The sequence below is a fragment of the Oncorhynchus kisutch genome, linkage group LG6, assembly GCF_002021735.2.
Source record: "Oncorhynchus kisutch isolate 150728-3 linkage group LG6, Okis_V2, whole genome shotgun sequence".
Classification (NCBI taxonomy): Eukaryota; Metazoa; Chordata; class Actinopteri; order Salmoniformes; family Salmonidae; genus Oncorhynchus; species Oncorhynchus kisutch.
The window spans coordinates 65,376,671-65,396,629 of record NC_034179.2 but is presented as its reverse complement, the minus strand read 5'-3'; the positions used below and the strand labels follow the sequence as shown (position 1 = coordinate 65,396,629).

Here is a 19,959-nt window from a genome sequence, read left to right as displayed (position 1 = left end):
TGCTTTTTGGATAATTTCCTCCTTTCTGAGTACCTCTCCAACAATCCGATAAGTGGGGCCCTGGGCCCTCCTCTTTAGTAGCTGAGTGAGCCTATTCGCATTTAGCATGTCTTTCCCTCTTACCTCTTTGTTCGAGCCCTAAGGTAGACTAACTGCAGTGGATTGACGGTGCATAAGGAGGTCTGTGGTTCTGGTACACGTCGGGCTGTGATGCTCTTTGTAAGTCTTCTTTGTCTCTCTCTCTCACACACGCGCTCTCTCTTTCTCTCTCTCTCTTTCTCTCTCTCCCCCTCCCTCCCTCCAGCAATCAGCCCACAAAGAGAATCAGAACACAGCTGCCAGACCGGTCGCAGGCCAATACAAATTACAGGGTGCGCTTTGCCAGAACATGGTTTCAGCCCTTCTCCCTCGCCCAGTACGCCCATCCCCCGACCTCTGTCGCTGGGAGAAATTATGTCTAAAGATCACTGCAGTCCGGTCATTGATTGTTAAATGCTGTGTGTTCAGAGGACTAGACCCTCCTGATTTTGTTTTTCCTACTAGGCATTGAGACTAACTTTGCCAATACTTTGAGACTAACTTTGCCAAGTGCTCAGATCTCACAGTGGCCAGATCTCAACCTGTCTATGTCTATTTAGAGTGAGGTCCTATAAAAAAAAATATATATATTTTTGTCAGAACAGTGGTGTTTCACTGCTGTAAATGAGTCTGTAGAGACGGCCAAATATAGAAAGCTATGCCCTTGACTGGCTGGCACGCCTTAGGAAGAACTGTTAGGCACCGAGTCCAAAGCAGGTGCTGATTTGTGTTGTCAGCAAACTAAAAAAACTGTCGTCTGTGCAGTATCGCTAAATGACGCAGTTCTACAGTCTTGTAAGTTAGTCCAGAAAATATACACACGCAAGATGACCCCGAGCACGACAGAAAGCAACCACCCGCTTAATAAGAAACACAACAACTCGTCCTCAATGACACCAGCCAAACCGCTGGACGTAAGGAAACAGAAACAGGATATGCCTGGCAGGTTGTCACGCACTGAGCTGCTGCCGTGTGTATTTTGAGAGGAACTCTCTCTTCCCCTTTGACAAGACAGGAGGAAATCCCCCAACCCCCCCCCCCCCCCCCCCCCCCCGCATTAATATGACCCTATGATTGGCGCATCTGATCTTGTCGTCTCTATGAGCTGCAGTGCACAGCTTGTTTCTGCAGGAGGAGGAGGAGGAGCCCATGTGTGTTGTGTCGTCTTTCAGCCGCTGTTTCTGCAAGAGCAGGAGTGGGAGCGCTCATGGTTGGCCAGTGTTTAACTTGGCCACTTCATCATCTCGCTTCATAACAAATAGAAGCATTCTCACATTACAGCACACCGTCCCTGACATGATGACATGCGTTACAGGGAAGTAGCTCATACTTGTAGCTCAATATCACGACGAATCGCGATTATCTAAGCTTAGTTGAGGAAGAGGAGGATTGCCTTGAGTCTGTAGAGTAGCTCAAAAGGTTCGAATAGCCTAGTTGTTGTCTCTCTACACTCACCATTGAGGTGACCGCTTTGCTCGGGGCCCTCGAAGTGGGGGAAGAACAGACTAGGTCAAGCTGCATTGAGACGTTAGGCCTACATTGCGTTGACATGTCCTTTGCTACCACGTTAGAAATGATGGATCTTTAGGGCCTACCTAGTAAAAGCCTCAAGAAACAAAGAAATCTAGCCTGTCCTTTCAAATCATGATCACTGAGAAAGGGACGTTAGAGTCTAGGCAAATGTTTCTGGAGTTTCATCTTCCCCCCCCTTAGCCCGTCAGTCTGTTGTTGCACCACGTCCGTCTGCGTTAGCAAAGTCCTTTTGATTACATAAAGCTTCTATAAGACAAAGAAAAAGTCCTGATTGTCCCTATCGGTCCCTATGAGGGGGCGACATGGAAATCGCAGCGTTGCAGCCCGTTGGTGTGACAATGGCCATAGGAGTTGGCAAGACTGCAGCACAAACAGATCCGGGATCAGGCTCGGGCTGCCTGGGATGAGTGGACAAATCCGTTGCTGTTCTTGTACGAAGGGTCTGGGTTGGTGACTAAGACCTTTTGGGGCGAAAAAACACTGCACAGTAAAACTGGGGGAGATTTCAACAGTGTGCTGGTATCTGTCTTTCTTTAGCTCAGCAGCCATATCCCTGTCTGTGGGGAACAAGCATGTGTGCTGGGTGTCGATTTGGAATCGTCGTCTTCTCTGACTTCTCTGTCACCTTCACCCTTTTCCATTGTAGCCTGTTACTGAGATCAAATCAACTGTGTTTGGTTCTTGCACACCTCTGCTCCTCTGACCCCCTTTTAAGTAAGCCAACAACAAAGCAATGCTTAGAATCCTCTCAGTTCAGTGCGGTCTGAAAAATGTGACGCATTATTCAAATTCAGTCCGTTATCTATTTCCACCTGCCAAAGTAGTCTCGTGAATAGCATCAAAACGAAGTAGAGCATTAACTCCATGTTTTTTCTTCTGTCTGTCTGTCTCCTCTCCTCCCAGCCTGAACTCGTTTCACCATGGATCAGCATCAGGACTTCAACTCGAGCCTGGACGGCCACGCCGCCGTGCAATTCAACTCCGGGGAGACCATGGCCTCGGCTGCCCTGGCCAACATGACACTGAAAGAACCCCAGAACCAGCAGGAGGTCAAGAAGCCTAACGGGATGCCAGACGCACACATGGGACCTGGGGGCATGGAAGGTCAGTGATGGACTAGGTCACCAGGACTGTAGATTCTGACAGCAGAGGGTGGTTATGGAAAAGAGGGCATCAGATACACGTTCTTGAGGAAACAGAGCCACGGTTTCTTAGAATCTGGTCAATCTGTTTGTTGTCGGCCTTAATAGTAAAAAGCAGACCGTGGCTCTGTTGCACCCAGACGGAAGTAAAGGATGTTATTGTTCTCTGCATTACCCTTCCTTAGATTGCATGGTTAAATAACCCTACGGACATCAGTGTGTGCGTGTGTTTACGGTAATCCAGGCGTTTTGGGTCGGTCCCCTCAGACAGACACTCTATAGTGTGTTATACAGACCCAACTCTCTCTTCCAGAGAACAGGATTGACGTTAATAATCCTGACAGGCCACAAGAGCAGGGAGACGGACGCATACGCTGGTAATGTAAACACGCTTTGGTTTTGAGTGTCGTCTACAGAGGCTCTTCAAGGGACACGACGAGAGTCTGGCAATTGTTCTACGTCCCCAGAGTCCGATGAACTCGTGGATGCCATTTGCGTGTCTCTGCCTGCTGTATGAAGGAAGTTAGAGGTAGCCAATGCTAGCTATTGTTAGCGCAATGACTGGAAGCCTGCAGGTACAGTAGAGTACACCTGAATCTCTCAATATCCCTATAACGTACAGAGCTTTGCCCAGTTCTATCGGATGACATGCCCCAGCTTTTTAGGTTGTGATTACTGTACTGTAGGTGACAGTATGACCATATGAGGCCTAAATATGACATGATATAGCCAGAGTGTATCTAGAAAAGAATGGAAGAGATATTCCATCAAGGATGTTGCTTTAAGTTCTCAAATCTGGTATTTTTCTCCTTAGTATTTTGTCTTCATGTAGAATACTTCCTCTTTAGGGAGCAGAAGAGCATTACTACCGCTCTTATTGTACAGCTTAAACTACACTACTGAAGAACAAAATGAACAACTTCTACAGCAAGGCAGCTTGTGTTTTGAGTTGGAAATGTAGGCCACACTGGGACTGGGGGCTGTTCTTTTTTCCCCAAAATATATTCCACTATACCTCTTAAACTCCCTCGCTGCATCCTCAATATGTTCACCAACCACCTACCTCCAAAATATAGGCTAGCCCGCACTTTTGTTCCCGCGAACCTGAGGTGATGCCTGTTTTTTATTCATTTTTTTCCCTCTCTCACAAACAAATAATCTTGCCTCTGTCTCTCGTAGAAGATTTGCTGGAGCTGTCATCGGAACTGAAATCACAGCCTCCAGCACCAGTGTCAGAGGTCTCTGTGTCTAAGAGCGCCCTCTCGGGTATGGCCGCTCCTGACCTCCGACCCCTTTATTTCTAATAGGGGGCTTTGTGAGCTGCAGGGTTGGGCTCAATTCCATTTTGATGAGTGTTCAGGAAATGTATTCAGGAAATGTTTCAGGAATTGATTCATGAATCTTGAGAGACTTCATAAATGAATCATAAATGAATCATAAATTGATCATGAATAGATTATTAGGACATGGAATTGAGTCCACCTCTGGTTGTGATTGTGCCTCTTGTTTGTGGCTTCAAAAGCAATTTGCTCATTGGTTCTTTTGGCCTCTGCCTCTTCAGCGAATCATCATCCAGCTTCTTGTCACAACTACCTCAACATGCATTTGTTTTCGCGTCTTGCTTCACAGCTGCCTGCTTCACTTTTCATATATACCCCTGAGTGCCTTTGTGTCCCCCTAAAATGATGTGCTTTTCCTCCGTTTTCCTCTCTTCTCTTCATCCAGTTTTCAGTTTACGTAATCACCATCTACATCAACCAATGCTTCTTTTAAAATAGTTGTCTCTCTCTCTCTCTCTCATTTCTACAGACAAAGGTCAGTTCTTCTGAGGGCGTCTGCCTTTCCTTCCTAATGCATTTTTAATGAAATCTCTTGTCAGGATTTAAGGATGATTCTGCTGCTCCCCTGCTGCTGGACTCTCAACAATCCATGATATTTCCTGCTTCTGTTCAGAAATGGCATGTTTTTATTATGAATCATTATACCAGAACAGAACTCAGAAGCATGGCACTATCATTCATAGTAAAAAACATGCAATTTCTGAACAGAAGGAGGATATATCATGGATTGCAGACGCCTTTCTTGTTGTTGAGGCTTTTCAGAACACTTTTTATTCAGGTCACACAGCCCCCCCCCCCCCCCCCCCCCCCCGCCCCCAGGTATCGGGCCTAGAGTTGTGGCTCTTGTGTTCATGATTGTCAGCATCCTTACTGTTAGCATGAAGTTTTAGGCTGTTGTCACGATAAAGACCGTGGACGTAAGCTTTCTGTATTTAGACAATTGCCCCGGCCGGCGGTCAGTAAGTTAAGAACCCTTGTGGTTTTGTATCCGATAACGCCGTTGTATAAGTGGCACTCTGCAGTAACATGCCCTCTCCCAGTCACGGCCAACAGGCCAACCTCAGAATAAGTGAAGGGGGGGGGGTTCTGGGCTAATGGGTCAATATGGTCACCACTTAACTGGTGCTGTGGCCTTGGTCAGCACGGTGGTGCCATGGCCACAGAAGGCTGAACCCCCCCACGTCCCTATAGAGCCATAGCTAGTCACCCCGGAGCATTTTAAACATGGCTCGTAGGATTGATGTCATGGACTTCATTCATCTTCACACTCGGTTCATTTACCATAGGGACGTGATGATCATGGGGTTCATAATGCTTCGTATAATTGCGTCCGTGGTGTTATAGCCCATTTTTAGCTACTTACTCACTCAGTGACTCCAGGTCTCTCAACTGTCAGTGGGCCTTTATTCAACAATGATTTATGGTAATTGCCAGAAGGACAAAAGGCACTTTTGGTGGTTGTGTTCTCAACGGTAGCCCACAGCTATAGATACCACAGTGTCTACTCTGCTGTGCACTACAGACGAGCTTTGGCTCTAACCTCTGTCCACGAAAACATGAAAGATTGAGCAATTTCCATGAATAGAACTATGTGCGTAATGTAATTAGTTCACTTCCTCCAAACCTTCCTTGAACCACATGGCATGAGCAATATACCGCAGGACAAGAGAACAAGGCTAGATATCTAGATTTAGGCCTACATTGTAGGGCCTCATGTTCCTTTCACTGAGTCTATTGTATGTCTGCTACCAGCAATAGTCCGTAAGTTACACTTGTCAATACAGGATAGCCAACTGTAATACAAGGACCATGGTGCATGTGTCTGGTGCTTTTAGTCCCTAACTGGGGTTCAGTGACTCTGACTGCCCTATTAGCTGTAGGCAAAATCATTTATAGCCACTTAGATGATGCTGAGCTTGCAGACTGAGAACTGTTAATGGTTGACATGGAGGAATCATCAGGCTTTCCTGAAATCGGAATTTGCGGATAAGCATTTCTTATTAACGTCTATGCTACCCCCCCCCCCCCCTGCCTTCAGAAAGTATTCTTACCCCTTGACTTATCACATGTTATGTTACAGCCTGCATTCACCCATCTCCACACAATAGCTCATAATGACAGTGAATATTTTTTTGTTGTTAAGTTAAGCACATTTTTTACTCCTGAATTTATTTTGGCTTGCCATTACAAAGTGGTTAAATACTTATTGACTCAAGACCAGTCAGCTTTATTTTGATTGAATTTGTAAACATTTCGAAAAAAAAACAGAATTTCACTTTGAGATTATGGGGTGTTGTGTGTAGGCTAGCGAGAGAAAAAAATCTCAAAGGAATCCATTTTAAATTAAGGCTGTAACACAACAAAATGTGAAATAAGTCAAGGGGTGTGAATTCTCTCTGAAGACACTGTAGATCGACAGATAGGTGGTGTAGGGCAGCCGTGACTGTCCCCGAAACTACACTTGAGCATGACCGAGAGTAACTTAGCGGTTTTAGCGAGCTTTAGAGGAGAGGAGTTATTTTGGCAGGCGGCTTGTGTGTGTGTGTGTGTGTGCTGTTCAGTTTGATCATACTTGTGTGAGTGTTGGCTGTATGTTGGAGATCAGCTGACCGGTGCCTGTAGAAATTCTAATGAAGACCCCCTTTTTCCCCCCCTTTGTCTTCTTCCTCTTCTTCCTCTTCCATCGAACCCTGGGCCACGCAGCTACCAGAGGGATGACCGCTACAGGTCAAGGTATGATCGCAATGCCCATCTGACCATCTCTCTTCCTCAGACCACATGTAGCCATGAGGAAGTGGAGTTTTTGAGACCGACTACCATCCATGCATATTCCGTATCAAATCATCATCAACGTTCAAATATTCATCCCAATAGCTCTCATACCAATTTGAAAAGCGAGATCGGGTTTAGCATGGAGATGTAATGGACACTCTCCCGTATTGATTTGAACCACAACTCATCTCAATCACCATTATAGTAGTACCACGGCGTGTGCATTGTAGAACAGAGGACACTGTGTCATTGGAATGTTTCACGATGTAGATTCCCAAATCTTATATTGATCCTTGAAATGTATTCATCTTAAGTGGGTAATGGAGTTTGATTTCAAGTGCAAGGTCGATCATTTAAGGATTTCAGAATGGTTCTTACGCTGAGTGATACCACACCATAGCTATAGTTTTAACCATGCTTTGTTTACATTTGAATTAGTTTAACATTACAAACAATTGGAGTTAAACAAGCTTATTTTGGGTTCTGATGGGATAATGACGCTTGAACTAAGATCGAGGCAAAAGTTATATTCTTCAAGAATCAATGGGTAGATATCATTTATAAGTCCAGAAAAAGATGGAGCAACTGCAGTTTCCCCCTTTTTTTTTTTTAAAGGAGGAAACCATGATTGTATTGTATGTGAGGCTAGCAGCCAGAAAACCCTCCCCCGCCGCAAGGCTCATTTGCAAATGGAACAATCTGGCAGCCAGACTAGCGTTTGATTCATCGCCATTGCAATTTCATATATCACAATGATCCAAGAGCGAGAGAAATTCAGAGCTGTTGGGTCATTGTGAGTACTGTGTTGAATGAGAGACTTTAAAAAAAGCTTTGCTTTGACCTCTGTTGTGCATTTTATTTTTTTAATTTTTTTTGAGTTTTATTTTTTCAGGCAGAAGTTGAAGGCTTAGTGTCTGAGCTGTTAGGTGCTTTTTATGAACCCACAGCTACATACATAGTTCATAGCGCTCATTGTGTAGTCTACCCATCCTTTCTGCTAGAAACATGGAAGCAAAACGTTTGCAACTGCATTGGATGTGATTTGCAAACGGAGCTTCTTATAAAAATACCTACAGCTCTCAAGATTTAGGTACCAAAACGATCCAGATAATTGCAGTTGATATATTTGATGTTTCATTGTTGTTCCTGTTGATGCCAGCAAAAAAAAAAGCTTCCTTTGCCCTTTGTTTTGTGTTCCTGCTCCTTCAGTGGTTGTTTTCTTTCTTTTCGATTCTTTCTTTCCCTTTATTTCTGTTCATTTTTGTTGGGTGTTGAATGTGTGTCTCTGAGGAGGAGGTAAGTGTCTCTAACACCACAGTCCTGCTGTGGATCTATCCCTCTGTCCCTTATCGTTCTGCTTCCCGGTTCCCACCACACCAGAGGAGCTCACTGCATCGCTCAGCCCCACGCCAGGAGGTGTCAGTCCTGCCACAGAGAGCGGTCGCAGTAGCAGGTCCGGCTTTGACGACGGCGGGAGCGAAGACGGGGAGCGGGCTGGGTCGGTAAGCCCCCAGGTGTCTCCTTCGGCCCCTGAAGCCCCAATCGAGAGGGACACTCCAAGGCTCTTCTCCCCAGACTCGCTGGGGTCTGAGATGAAGAGGAGCTCCTCAGACAAGGTCTCTGTGGGCCACAGCCTGAGCGACTCTGGGTCTGAGGACGAGGATGAGGAGGACGAATGTGAGAGCAAGGAGGCTCCTACCTCGGCCTATGAAGACAGGATCAGTCCTGGGAAGCCTCAGAGCCCTCTCTTCGTGGAAAAGGAGGGGACGAAAGAGCAGGTGGATGAAGAAAAAGAGGAGGATAGCGACGAGGATGAAGAGGAGGAGAGAACAGAGGTGTCAACGATCCGCAGGAGGCCACGGCGTGAGGTCAGCTCAGAAGAGGAAGAGCAGCAGAAAGATGAAGGTTGCGCCCCTGTCATTCCCGTTGCCATGACCCCGGAGGAAGCCAAGCAGCGCGTCCTATCCTTTGACTACACGGAGCCTGAGGGACACCCCCCTGGTCAGGGCATCCCTGCAGGGTTGCAGAACGGAGCAGACAAGACCCCCCCAGAGAGCAAGAGCCCTGACTCCAACAGGGCCGACCATGGATCTCCCTTCTCCCCTAGCACCGCAGCCAACCGGACCAAGGACCAGTCTCCTCTCATCGAGCACCAGCCAGACGCCCGCGATGCGGTGGAGCAGGAGACTGAGGAGAAGGTGCAGGAGGAAGAAGAGGTGCAGGAGAAGGTAGCTAGTCCCCTGCCCATGATTGCTGTGCCCCAGATGGAGGTTGAGCCTGTCCAGAAGGATGATGTGAAGACCTCAAAGGACACTCAAGGCCAATACCTGCAGTCGGCAAACGAGGACGTCATCGCAGCGGTGACGGCAGCTCAGTCGGTGACCAAAGCCAAACCTGCAGAAGTCAAACCTGCAGAAACTAAGCCTGGCAAGCCTGCTAGTGGCCCCAAAGGTGATGCCAAAGGAGGTGCTCCTACAGCAGCCAAAGGCCCGGTCAGGAAAGTGCCCGCTAACGCTGTTGCCCCTCCCCCCAAGACCACCGCCGCTAAAACTCTGAAAGCACCCCCAAAAGATGCCGCCCCACCTGGCAGAAAAGCAAATGCTCCAGGTGCCCAGCTGAAAGGTCTGTTTTCTGTTCTAGTTTATCAATCCCACCTCTCCACCTCCTCCTCCTTTCTTTTCTCTCAGATATTTTCTTCTTCTTACTAGAGCAACACAATAAAGCAGCACCCTTTCTGAAAAACATGCACAAAACGCAAAACGTGAACGTGTTCGGTTGATGAAACGGACTGCTTGTCGCCACCACCACCACCACCGGTTTCTTTCTAGTCTCTTCTTTGTTCAATTCGTTCTCTTTTGAGCTTTCTCTTTTCTCTGTGTTTGGTCTGTGTTCTGTCTGTGTTTCCAGCCCCTGTTTTAGGTCACTAACCCTCCTGTGCCCAAATTATTTTTGCTGGCAATGTTTTCCACCCGTCAGCCCCTTTTGCATGTCACTTGCATGTCTGTTGGGTGTGCAACATCACATCATCGTGACTGTGTATTTATGGGTCACCTTTCCTTCCACCTCCCGTCTTCTGAAACACACACACACACACACACACACATATGGTATGGTTCACACGTGTATGCACACACACACACACACACACCACACTCTGGCTACTGTTTCCTGTCTATTAAATGAGCAGAAAAGTGTAGGTCAGCACTGTTTGTCAGGTTTAATGTAAGCATCCATGCATACTATCTTCCCCTGCAGTGCAGGTGGTCTCTCAGAGTGTATTTGTTACACACTACTTATCATTAGATGGATCACTGGTTCTCTTTATGCTAATCATCTTTAAGGTTGCCTACATTGCTAATTGTCAGTAATGATCAGATAATGGCTGATAAGCACTTGCACTTGGCATGATAAGGAAATGATTCCCGTTTCAAATGTACATTTTCTGTAAAAGCTTTTCTAAATGATTACTGGAGTGTAAATAATGAATCAGTTTAATGGGAACCACCCACTCTTTCAATACAGCCATTGATAGGCAGGCAATAATGTTTATCTCCTAACTAACCATTTGAAAGCATCACGGTCACCACGGAGACTCAATTTCCTGCTTATCCAATAACATGCAGGCCTGACATTAAATAAAAAGGACGGTTTCTAAGCAGTTGTCTGTACCACAGTCATTGGCCCTAAAACGAATTTAGTCCCCCCCCCCCTCAAATTATTAGCCTAGTCCCAGACAGTGTATTATCTCTGATTCTCTGAGTGGACTGATTCGGGGGATCGAAATCAGGCCAAGAGGCTTGAAGTCATTTTTTGAAACTCTAGTTTTTAATAAAGATGACTTACTGTGCTTAAACGTCCCCATGCTGGGGCAAGTTTCAAATTAAAGTCCAATAAAAGTTTATGGCAAATGTACTTTCTGGCAATTCATTTCAGTGTGCTGACAATTACTATGAAATCCAAAAGCTACTTTAAAGCATCCGGATACAGCCACTAGAGTAGTTAACACGCATCGTCCGTTAGCATTTTCATGCCTGGGATGAATAGGCCATTTAGCTTCAGAAAGTTAGCCTAGCCTAGTGCAGCGAGGTCTCAAAGTTGCTGATGAGACAGGACTATGATATTAGCACTGACTCTCAGTCCCCTTCTTTGACCCTCTCTTGCAGCCAAGGCCGGTGCCGGGGCTGGGAAAGAAGCAGCTGAGAAAAAGGTAGGTGATAATTGATGTGTGGACCAGAGGTCTGACCTCTGGAGTGACCTTGAGATATATCGATGCCTGCTGTATCTCAGTGCTTCACTTTACAGCTGCAAAGGAGGTTCCAAACATGTTGGCTCAAATTTGACAGAAACTTTTGCATCAACCATCTTCCTTCAACTGAATGCCCTAAAAAACAAACGGTTTTGCTCTGCAATTGAAGTACAGCATATCTGCATGTAAAGCCATTCACCAATCACACACACTTTTTGACATATTGAATTTAAGATTTTACTGTTTACATATTTTTTAAATTGCTTATATTGGTTTTAATTGTTTGTCTATATCGCTTATAGGTTTTTGTTAAGTTCCACCATCATAATGCATTTCTTTAAATGTTGTTTGCTTTCACTTTTGTCTTTTCCTTTGTGTTTCATAACACTTTTTTACCACCTTTGGTCACAAGACACCCAACGCCACCACACCTGTCAAAGTATCCACCCCCAAACGACCCTCCTCGGTCCAAACCACCCCCAACAAAAAGCCTTGGTCCTCTTCCTCTGCCCCAGCCTGCAACACTAGCAGGCCCAGCTCAATATTTAAACCCAGTCCAGGCAGTGCAAGAGCCAGAGAACCCAGGCCAAGGGTAAGTAACATACATGGACAGGTCTCAACTTTGACCACGATCCCAGGCTCAGGCCAGCCTATCCATAGGCTCATAATGCTCAATGGCATTATGACATGAATACCTCAAAGTTCCATGGTGTTGAATGATCTTATGCAATGCCTCTCCTAAACCCCAAACACTCAGTCAGTTCTTTCCCAAATTAGTCCGGAGTCTTTTGTTTCAACACCGGTTCATCGCTTGTTGTGTAGTTTCTAGTTTTTCCCATTCTAGAAGTAACCGTGCTGTTTGGTTTCCAGGCTGGAGATGGGAAGACCGCCAGCACCAGGACACCAGGTGCCAAACCCCAGGGTGCTGGGACCAGGATGCAGACCAAGACCACTGCTGGAGGTCAGTCAGTACTCAGGACATGTTCAACAGATGGTCAACTCTCAATGTGTTCCTTTAAACTCGTACAGCAGTGCCTACAATGGGAGCACATGAAGCGCAATCACCATTAATCCATTGAGAGTTCCCCAATTCGAGAGAGGTTAACACATGGAGTGTGAGCAGAGATGAGGGAGCATGATAAGGATATGGTCAGACTCCATATCCCCATTGAAAAAGGTTCTAACTCTAACAACAGCTTGATACCTTTGCCATCTCTAACATGTGGCAGCTTGACAACTACATTTGCATCCCCAGCACGTTAGATGGTGTCACCACCATTTCCTGTGCTCTCTTTGGAATGGCGTGATGGAGAGAGAAAAATGTACCTAGAAGTGTCTGGGCATTTTGGCTTTAACTACAGGCTGAGCAAAACATCACCGGCGCCTAGTTTCAAAGAATTGAACTTTTGCAGGTCTTGTTCCAGAAAACAGGAGCACAAACATAGATTGGAATAACCTAATCCTAGATTATGTTTCTCCTAACCTTGTAGTTGATTCCCCCAAGACGCCCCAAGACCGTAGTGGCTACAGCAGCCCCAGCACACCCAAGTCCCCCGCCAGCCGGGAGGTGAAGAAGGTGGCGGTGGTGCGGACCCCTCCTAAATCCCCTGGGTCCATGAGGGGGCGCAGTCCGGTGCCCCTGGCCGCCCCCATGCCCGACCTGAAGAACGTCCGGTCAAAGATTGGCTCCACGGAGAACATCAAGCACTCGCCTGGTGGAGGACGGGTAAGAGCTTGAAACCGGTTTCTTTCGGTTTTTTTAATGATATTTAAGGGTTGAAGAATTTCAGAAACCTTCCCAAAGTTTGCAGGTTTTTCAGAAACCCATGGTAAGAGGAAGAGGAGGTGATGGGAATCTGCCAACAGGAAGTCCTCCAACTGGGATTTCTGAAAAACCCAGGAACTTCTGAAAAGTGGCCTGAAATGTACAACCTGGGTGCTGTTTTTCTTAGGCATCTTTCTTCCAAGCTTGAGTTGTTTATCACAGGCCGGAATCCACGTACCACTCCAGTAATTGGCATTTCAAAGCTTATGTTTGAGTTGTGATCACAAATGGCTTTACAGTATTTGTTGAATATGTCCAGAACACAAAAAAAAGGTTTGTTCCGTATTAGTTCCTTGGATGTTTTTAAGAACGCTTTCTCCCTCCTGACTCTTTCAGGTGCAAATAGTTGAGAAGAAGATGGATTTAAGTAACGTTCAGTCAAAGTGTGGCTCCAAAGCCAATCTCAAGTATACCCCAGGAGGTGGTAATGTGAGTAACACAGACGGCATGGCGGTCAAAAGACTGCAGACAGAGTCTTTACCCATTTTCGAACTCCTACAGTACAGAACCCACCCACTTCCATAAAGACTGGTCACTTGATCATTGATCTGTAACTATTTTGAGATCAGTGCATGTCAGATATCCCTGACCTGTGAAATAAGGACATTGCCTCATGCCTGTAACTTCTAAGGGTGATACATCTAGCTATTGAATTGGTATCTGCGGTGCAGACACCGACCTTGTACTTTGAGGCTATCTTGTAGATAATCTGGTTTAAGTAAATGTCTAAATAGCAGTCAGCAGCAAGATCCACATCGCAGCCTTGCAGCTGCTGCAGCAACCTGCCAGAAAGGTGATATTTTCGCCTCTCCTCTACCTCTTCCAGGTGCAAATTTTACATAAGAAGATCGACTTGTCTAGTGTTCAGTCTAGGTGTGGCTCCAAAGACAATCTCAAGCATGTCCCCCGAGGTGGTAACGTGAGTAACTTGAGGATGAACTCATGGTTTGGTCTTGAGTCTTCCCGCAGTTAGAACCAGATCATGGCCTTGGCCAGAACATAAAGGCTATTCCTTCTCCACTCTCTGCTCCTCCTAGACTTAAATTAAATGAGGACTTCACTAGTTTATAGCTAGATAGTTACTTAGGTTTGAGGAGTTTACAGGCTTTCTTCATTTTTGTTCAATTTACTCTCTGATATTCTCTTATTATGGTAGCACAAGCTATGTAAGTTTGTAAACAATATTTCAACTCGATTCCTTTTTAAATCAGTTAGGCTATCGCTTGATTTGATACAGGAACATTAAATAAATCAACAAAGTGAATGGAACAACATTTCAAATCAGATGAATGTGCTGAGGTAATTATAGTCTTGAAGTATATGATGCATGTGACCATATTCAACATAACAAATGAGAGCCCGCTCTACATAATGTTTTCAGTCTTAACATCTTACAGTTGCAGCACCTTATGAAACGTCCTTTTTATTTTTCCAAAAGCGAAAACAATCAAAATCACATGTAAAACTATACATGAACAGGTCTTATAGTTTTAAGACGTGTTCATGTGGAGGTTCAAGCTGGGATCAAGCCTAAATATCTTTGAGATACTGTATTAACTTCTGGTCACCGCCATTTGTCCCCTTAAAGCTTAATGTTTTCATAGTTTTCAAAGACACAACTTTCAAAGCAGATTCCTCATACAGTTGCCCTTTACAGATTCATTCCACACTGGCCTAGCGTAAATGCAAGCATTGTGATTTGATCTGCATTTCTACCCTATACAAATCAATTCCAACACAATACACTAAGTTTCCAACGTCTGTTTAAAACCTAGACTTTTCTAGAATATGAGAATTGCTGACCTTATCGCATCACAATCAACCCAGTCCCCCTCACCAATAAAGCCATTGTTTCTCTCAATGAGTCACGATTACAGACCACTCAGACCAGAGTGGCTGGTGCAGCGTAGTGTACTTGCTGTCAGCAGCACAGGTCTGTCAACCAGTGTCCTCTCATTGAGCTGACTAAATGCCTTACAGTAATGGAATGTGCACGTCAGACGTCATTAAATCTGGCTTTGGATTGATACAGTACAGCCTTAGTATACAGACCTGAAATGAGATGACCCAGAACGATGAGGGACTTACCATGATTAAATGTGTGCTCAATAGAGCTCTCCACAAAACGATTTGACAAAGTATGAGGAAAGATCCAGCAAAGTAAAATGAATGAATCTATTTGATTTCTATGGGCTGATGGGTATTTTCACCAGGTTCATCTACCAGGTTTATCTCTCGGGACTATTGTGTGCTTTGTCATTCCCTAAAAAGAGAATGATCTGTTAGATAAATTATGTGAGTTTATGTTGTGTACGGTATGTACAGTGGGCCCCAGGCACAGCTGGGATACAATAAGCCCAATTAGACCAATAGAAAAGAGTAGCAGACTAGAGTAGCATCTGAGACTAAATCTTACTGGCTTCAACTTTCTGCAGAGGGCAACACAACCACCCAGAAAGCCAAGATAAAGGCCTAATCAATCTCTTTAAAAACTTTGATTTCATTAAACTGCAATGGGACACTGGTTTAAGGTTAGGGCTTGTCAGGGACCGTTGTATAGCACCGTGGCCCCTTTTGAGTCCCTGAAAACAGCTGCATGGGTAAGGCATTACAGGGGGCAGGGCATCCTTGCCTGGAGATGCTGTTGCCAAGTTTGTGTTTTTGGTCTGTCTGCCCTAGATCTGTCTCCTCAAATGTGTCTCCAATAACCTGTATGATGCACCCCAATGGCTCTTGTAGTCTCAAACTCTCCAAGTCCAATACGCGGTTCAGTGTCTTGAGCTGAACACCTCGACATCCGTGCTGGTCGTTACCTTGCATGACATGGATGACGTGAATGCAGTAGTGATGAGACAAAGCAGAACATCATTGACTTATAATGGTGGCACGGTTCTCCTGGTTGGTGTATGACCGTGAGCATGCAGTCCCAGCGGGCAAACTTTGTGGTGGTAAATCCATAATGACGCCATTTTCTGGTTCTAAAAATGTCAGATTACAACCAGTTAAAATCCTCATCTCGTTTATGACAATACCAAGATGTCTGGGAAAGAGGTCATATTCTGGTCCGATAATTAGTTAAAGGCATCTTTTAGCTGACCAAGACATTGACAAACATTTATTATAATCAGAATACAACCTATGACGTCACAAAAGACAGAATTACAACCAGTTTTGCCCGCTGGACTCAACCTGAATCCTGTCAATTGTGATATTTACCTCCAACTCATTGTCCCCTCCGCCACCACCCATCAACCTCCTGTAAATCAATACTGTCTAAGTAGAGATGTAAGATTCAACACTTACAACAGAAATGATGAGGCCAGTTTATTTATACTGGTAGCGGTAAATGGATAGTGATTGGGCTGCACTGAGTTGGATGTGGCTGTAACGTTGCAGTCTTGCTGTAGTTGTGTCTATCTGCTCGGAGAAACAAGGGCTGGGCTTCTGTGCTGTGTGTCGAGAATAATGTGATGAAAGCCTGTATCTCTATGTAGCACTGACACCACCATGTGTCTGTACTGCGTAAATACATGTTCAAACTGCATACCAGCAAATCGCTGCATGTTTGGATGTGTATATGTTTGTGTGTATGTAAACAAGTGGGGGTATGTTTTTTTTTCTCCCCCAGCAATATTCATTTAAACACATAGGCCCACATAGGTTTTATTTTTTCAATTTATTCAAGAGAGTAAACCTATTTCGCTTAGGTTGCTTTGGGGATTTGATTTTGTCTAGATTGTAGTGGAGACTTGTTTTAAATCATGGATGGAGTGATTTTATGAGAGCTCTGGTCATTTGAATTTCATATTCATAAACTCAGCAAAAAAAAGAAACGTCCTCTCACTGTCGACTGCATTTATTTTCAGCAAACTTAACATGTGTAAATATTTGAATGAACATAAGATTCAACAACTGAGACAGAAACTGAACAAGTTCCACAGACATATGACTAACAGTAATGTAATAATGTGTCCCTGAACAGAGGGGGGGGGGGGGCGTCAAAATCAAAAGTAACAGTCAGTATCTGGTGTGGCCACCAGCTGCATTAAGTACTGCAGTGCATCTCCTCATGGACTGCACCAGATATGCCAGATCTGGCTGTGAGATGTTACCCCACTCTTATACCAAGGCACCTGCAAGTTCCCCGACATTTCTGGGGGGAATGGCCCTAGCCCTCACCCTCCGATCCAACAATGAGATTGAGACCTGGGATCTTCGCTGACCATGGCAGAACACTGACATTCCTGTCTTGCAGGAAATCATGCACAGAACGAGCAGTATGGCTGGTGGCATTGTCATGCTGGAGGGTCATGTCAGGATGAGCCTGCAGGAAGGGTACCACATGAGGGAGGAGGATGTCTTCCCTGTAACGCATAGTATTGAGATTGCCTGCTATTACAACAAGCTCAGTCCGATGATACTGTGACACACCGCCCCAGACCATGACGGACCCTCCACCTCCAAATCGATCCCGCTCCAGAGTACAGGCCTCGGTGTAATGCTCATTCCTTCGACGATAAACGCGAATCCGACCATCACCCCAGGTGAGGCAAAACCGCGACTCGTCAGTGAAGCGCACTTTTTGTCAGTCCTATCTGGTCCAGCGACGGTGGGTTTGTGCCCATAGGCAAAGTTGTTGCCTGTGATATCTGGTGAGGACCTGCCTTACAACAGGCCTACAAGCCCTCAGTCCAGCCTCTCTCAGGCTATTGCGGACAGCCTGAGCACTGATGGAGGGATTGTGCATTCCTGGTGTAACTCAGGCAGTTGTTGTTGCCATCCTGTACCTGTCCTGCAGGTGTGATGTTCGGATGTACCGATCCTGTGCAGGTGTTGTTACACGTGGTCTGCCACTGCGAGGATGATCAGTTGTCCGTCCTGTCTCCCTGTAGCGCTGTCTTAGGCATCTCACAGTACGGACATTGCAATTTATTGCCCTGGCCACATCTGCAGTCCTCATACCTCCTTGCAGCATGCCTGAGGAACGATCACGCAGATGAGCAGGGACCCTGGGCATCTTTATTTTGGTGTTTTTCAGAGTCAGTAGAAAGGCCTCTTTAATGTCCTAAGTTTTCATAACTGTGACCTTAATTGTAAGCTTTTAGTGTCTTAATGACCGTTCCACAGGTGCATGTTCATTAATAGTATATGATTCATTGAACAAGCAACAGTGTTTATATCCTTTACAATGAAGATCTGTGAAGTTATTTGGATTTTTACGAATTATCTTTAAAAGACAGGGTCCTGAAAAAGGGACGTATCTTTTTTTGTTGAGTTTATATATATTTTTGTATTATTTAGCAATTTACTTCGATAAACATTTGATCAGATATATAGATTATAAAAGTGCTGTTTTCATGAATGTCAGTCATTTTGTGATTAATTTCATCCTCCTGATCATCAGGTATCTTGTCTCGCTTCTCAGGAAAACAGACGTGGGGGAATGTGTAGTAGAGAATATTCCTGTAAAAACTTTGAACGAAAAGGTGAAAGGCTGGTAATCCAATCATCTAATCACATATGTGTCCTTACATACATGGCACGGATTAAACTGGGTTAGAAAACAGCATTGTATCGTCATAGTTTCTAGAGATGTAATGAAACATCTTTGCATTGTACCCAAGAGGGCCTTTGCATCCAAATTTGAGACCTAGTTGTCTCATTTAGATTCAAATTTCATCATTATGGCCTGATTTTATTTTGATAACGATGACTGAATTCCCTGAAATATTCTAGCTATCTTTTCATTTTTAAGGAAATTCTCATGTGTGGTGGGTGCAATAGAATAATCCCTTTCCCTTTTTCCAACCAATATCTATTAAGGACAATGCTAGAAGCAAGTCTATTCAGGAAGCCATTCATGGTGGTGTCCTTGTCCTTGCATGTGACTGATGCTGACTCATTCTAGATTGTCTCTCTGTATTCTGCCTCCTCGCATCGCCCAACAAGGACCAATCCTCTGGTCTGATTCTATCTATGCTCTGATGATCTCCTTTGTTTCTCCCCATTTGCCATATCCAGGTTCAAATTACTCACAAAAAGATTGACCTCAGCAACGTACAGTCAAAGTGTGGATCGAAGGCCAACATTCACCACAAACCAGGTAATTTATGTACAGAATAAAACCGTCTGGTGACTGAAATGAAACAACATGCAACAGAGAGACCCTGCTCTAACATGGACTACGGTTGAGGCTATTGGTGGTCGATGCTCAGCCATGTCAACAAATAGTTTTATGCTCCCTGACGAATGTGAAATAGGAAAATGTGTTGAATAACCTTTGCAGTGCTAAAGAATGCAGCTTGTCTTCATTAGGTGGAGGCAATGTGGAGATCAAATCGGAGAAGTTGGACTTCAAGGTTCAGTCTAAGATTGGGTCCATGGACAACGTTGGTCATGTGGCTGGAGGTGGCGGGAGGAAGGTAAACACTAATGTCCGAATTGACTCGCACATCTTTCAAAAACAATACTTTCATGTTTCAATCTTTCAAAAAAAAAAAAACTGTACAAACCTATTACAATCAATTACTCATTTCTATTCTGAAACACTGAATTATTCTGCCCGAATTCTGGAGTTAACAGTCTGCACACAATTCATTGCTAATATTCTCTCTGGCTTCAAATCTCTGAAATCTAAACTAAATTATCACTCTTCTTGCTTGGCAAACTCTTCCTTAGCAAACTGAGCATGCCATGAAACTTGCTTGTAAACATTTCTAAAATGTCACGCAAATGAGCAATTAACACAGGGTCACATTGATTACTAAGTAGGCCTCTCTCTCTGCATTGCCAATAGGCATACGCCTGAGTGTCATGTACTTACAAAAAGTTTTTTTTACAAACACTTTTTTACATCAATATTTCATATAAAGCCTAACAATAGATCATAAATACATTTTCTTGCAAATACAAACTTCCCTAAAGGTAACTGATCGCTGTTAAAAAAACCTCTTACCACACATTGTACACGGAGGCCAATTTTAAACTCAATACAGTAAAAAACTGAGGCAGTATTTTCCCTCA

The 19,959-nt window shown here is 44.7% G+C and overlaps 1 protein-coding gene across 9 annotated transcripts in view; it reads left to right on the top strand.

Moving 5' to 3' along the window:
- maptb (microtubule-associated protein tau b) overlaps positions 1-19,959 on the top strand; it is a 39,483-nt gene that overhangs the window by 12,640 nt on the left and 6,884 nt on the right. For 2 of the 9 annotated variants that reach the window (XM_031827188.1, XM_031827187.1), the window contains exons 2-13: positions 2,515-2,715; positions 3,933-4,019; positions 6,797-6,826; positions 8,246-9,487; positions 11,029-11,072; positions 11,524-11,703; positions 11,982-12,072; positions 12,602-12,837; positions 13,273-13,365; positions 13,763-13,855; positions 18,958-19,039; positions 19,252-19,358. In XM_031827188.1, the coding sequence (XP_031683048.1) occupies positions 2,532-2,715; positions 3,933-4,019; positions 6,797-6,826; positions 8,246-9,487; positions 11,029-11,072; positions 11,524-11,703; positions 11,982-12,072; positions 12,602-12,837; positions 13,273-13,365; positions 13,763-13,855; positions 18,958-19,039; positions 19,252-19,358 (2,469 nt within the window). In that variant the 5' untranslated portion in view covers positions 2,515-2,531. The remainder of the gene's footprint in view (positions 1-2,514; positions 2,716-3,932; positions 4,020-6,796; positions 6,827-8,245; positions 9,488-11,028; positions 11,073-11,523; positions 11,704-11,981; positions 12,073-12,601; positions 12,838-13,272; positions 13,366-13,762; positions 13,856-18,957; positions 19,040-19,251; positions 19,359-19,959) is intronic. The other 7 variants (XM_031827192.1, XM_020486325.2, XM_031827191.1 and 4 more) reach the window with 6 other exon arrangements.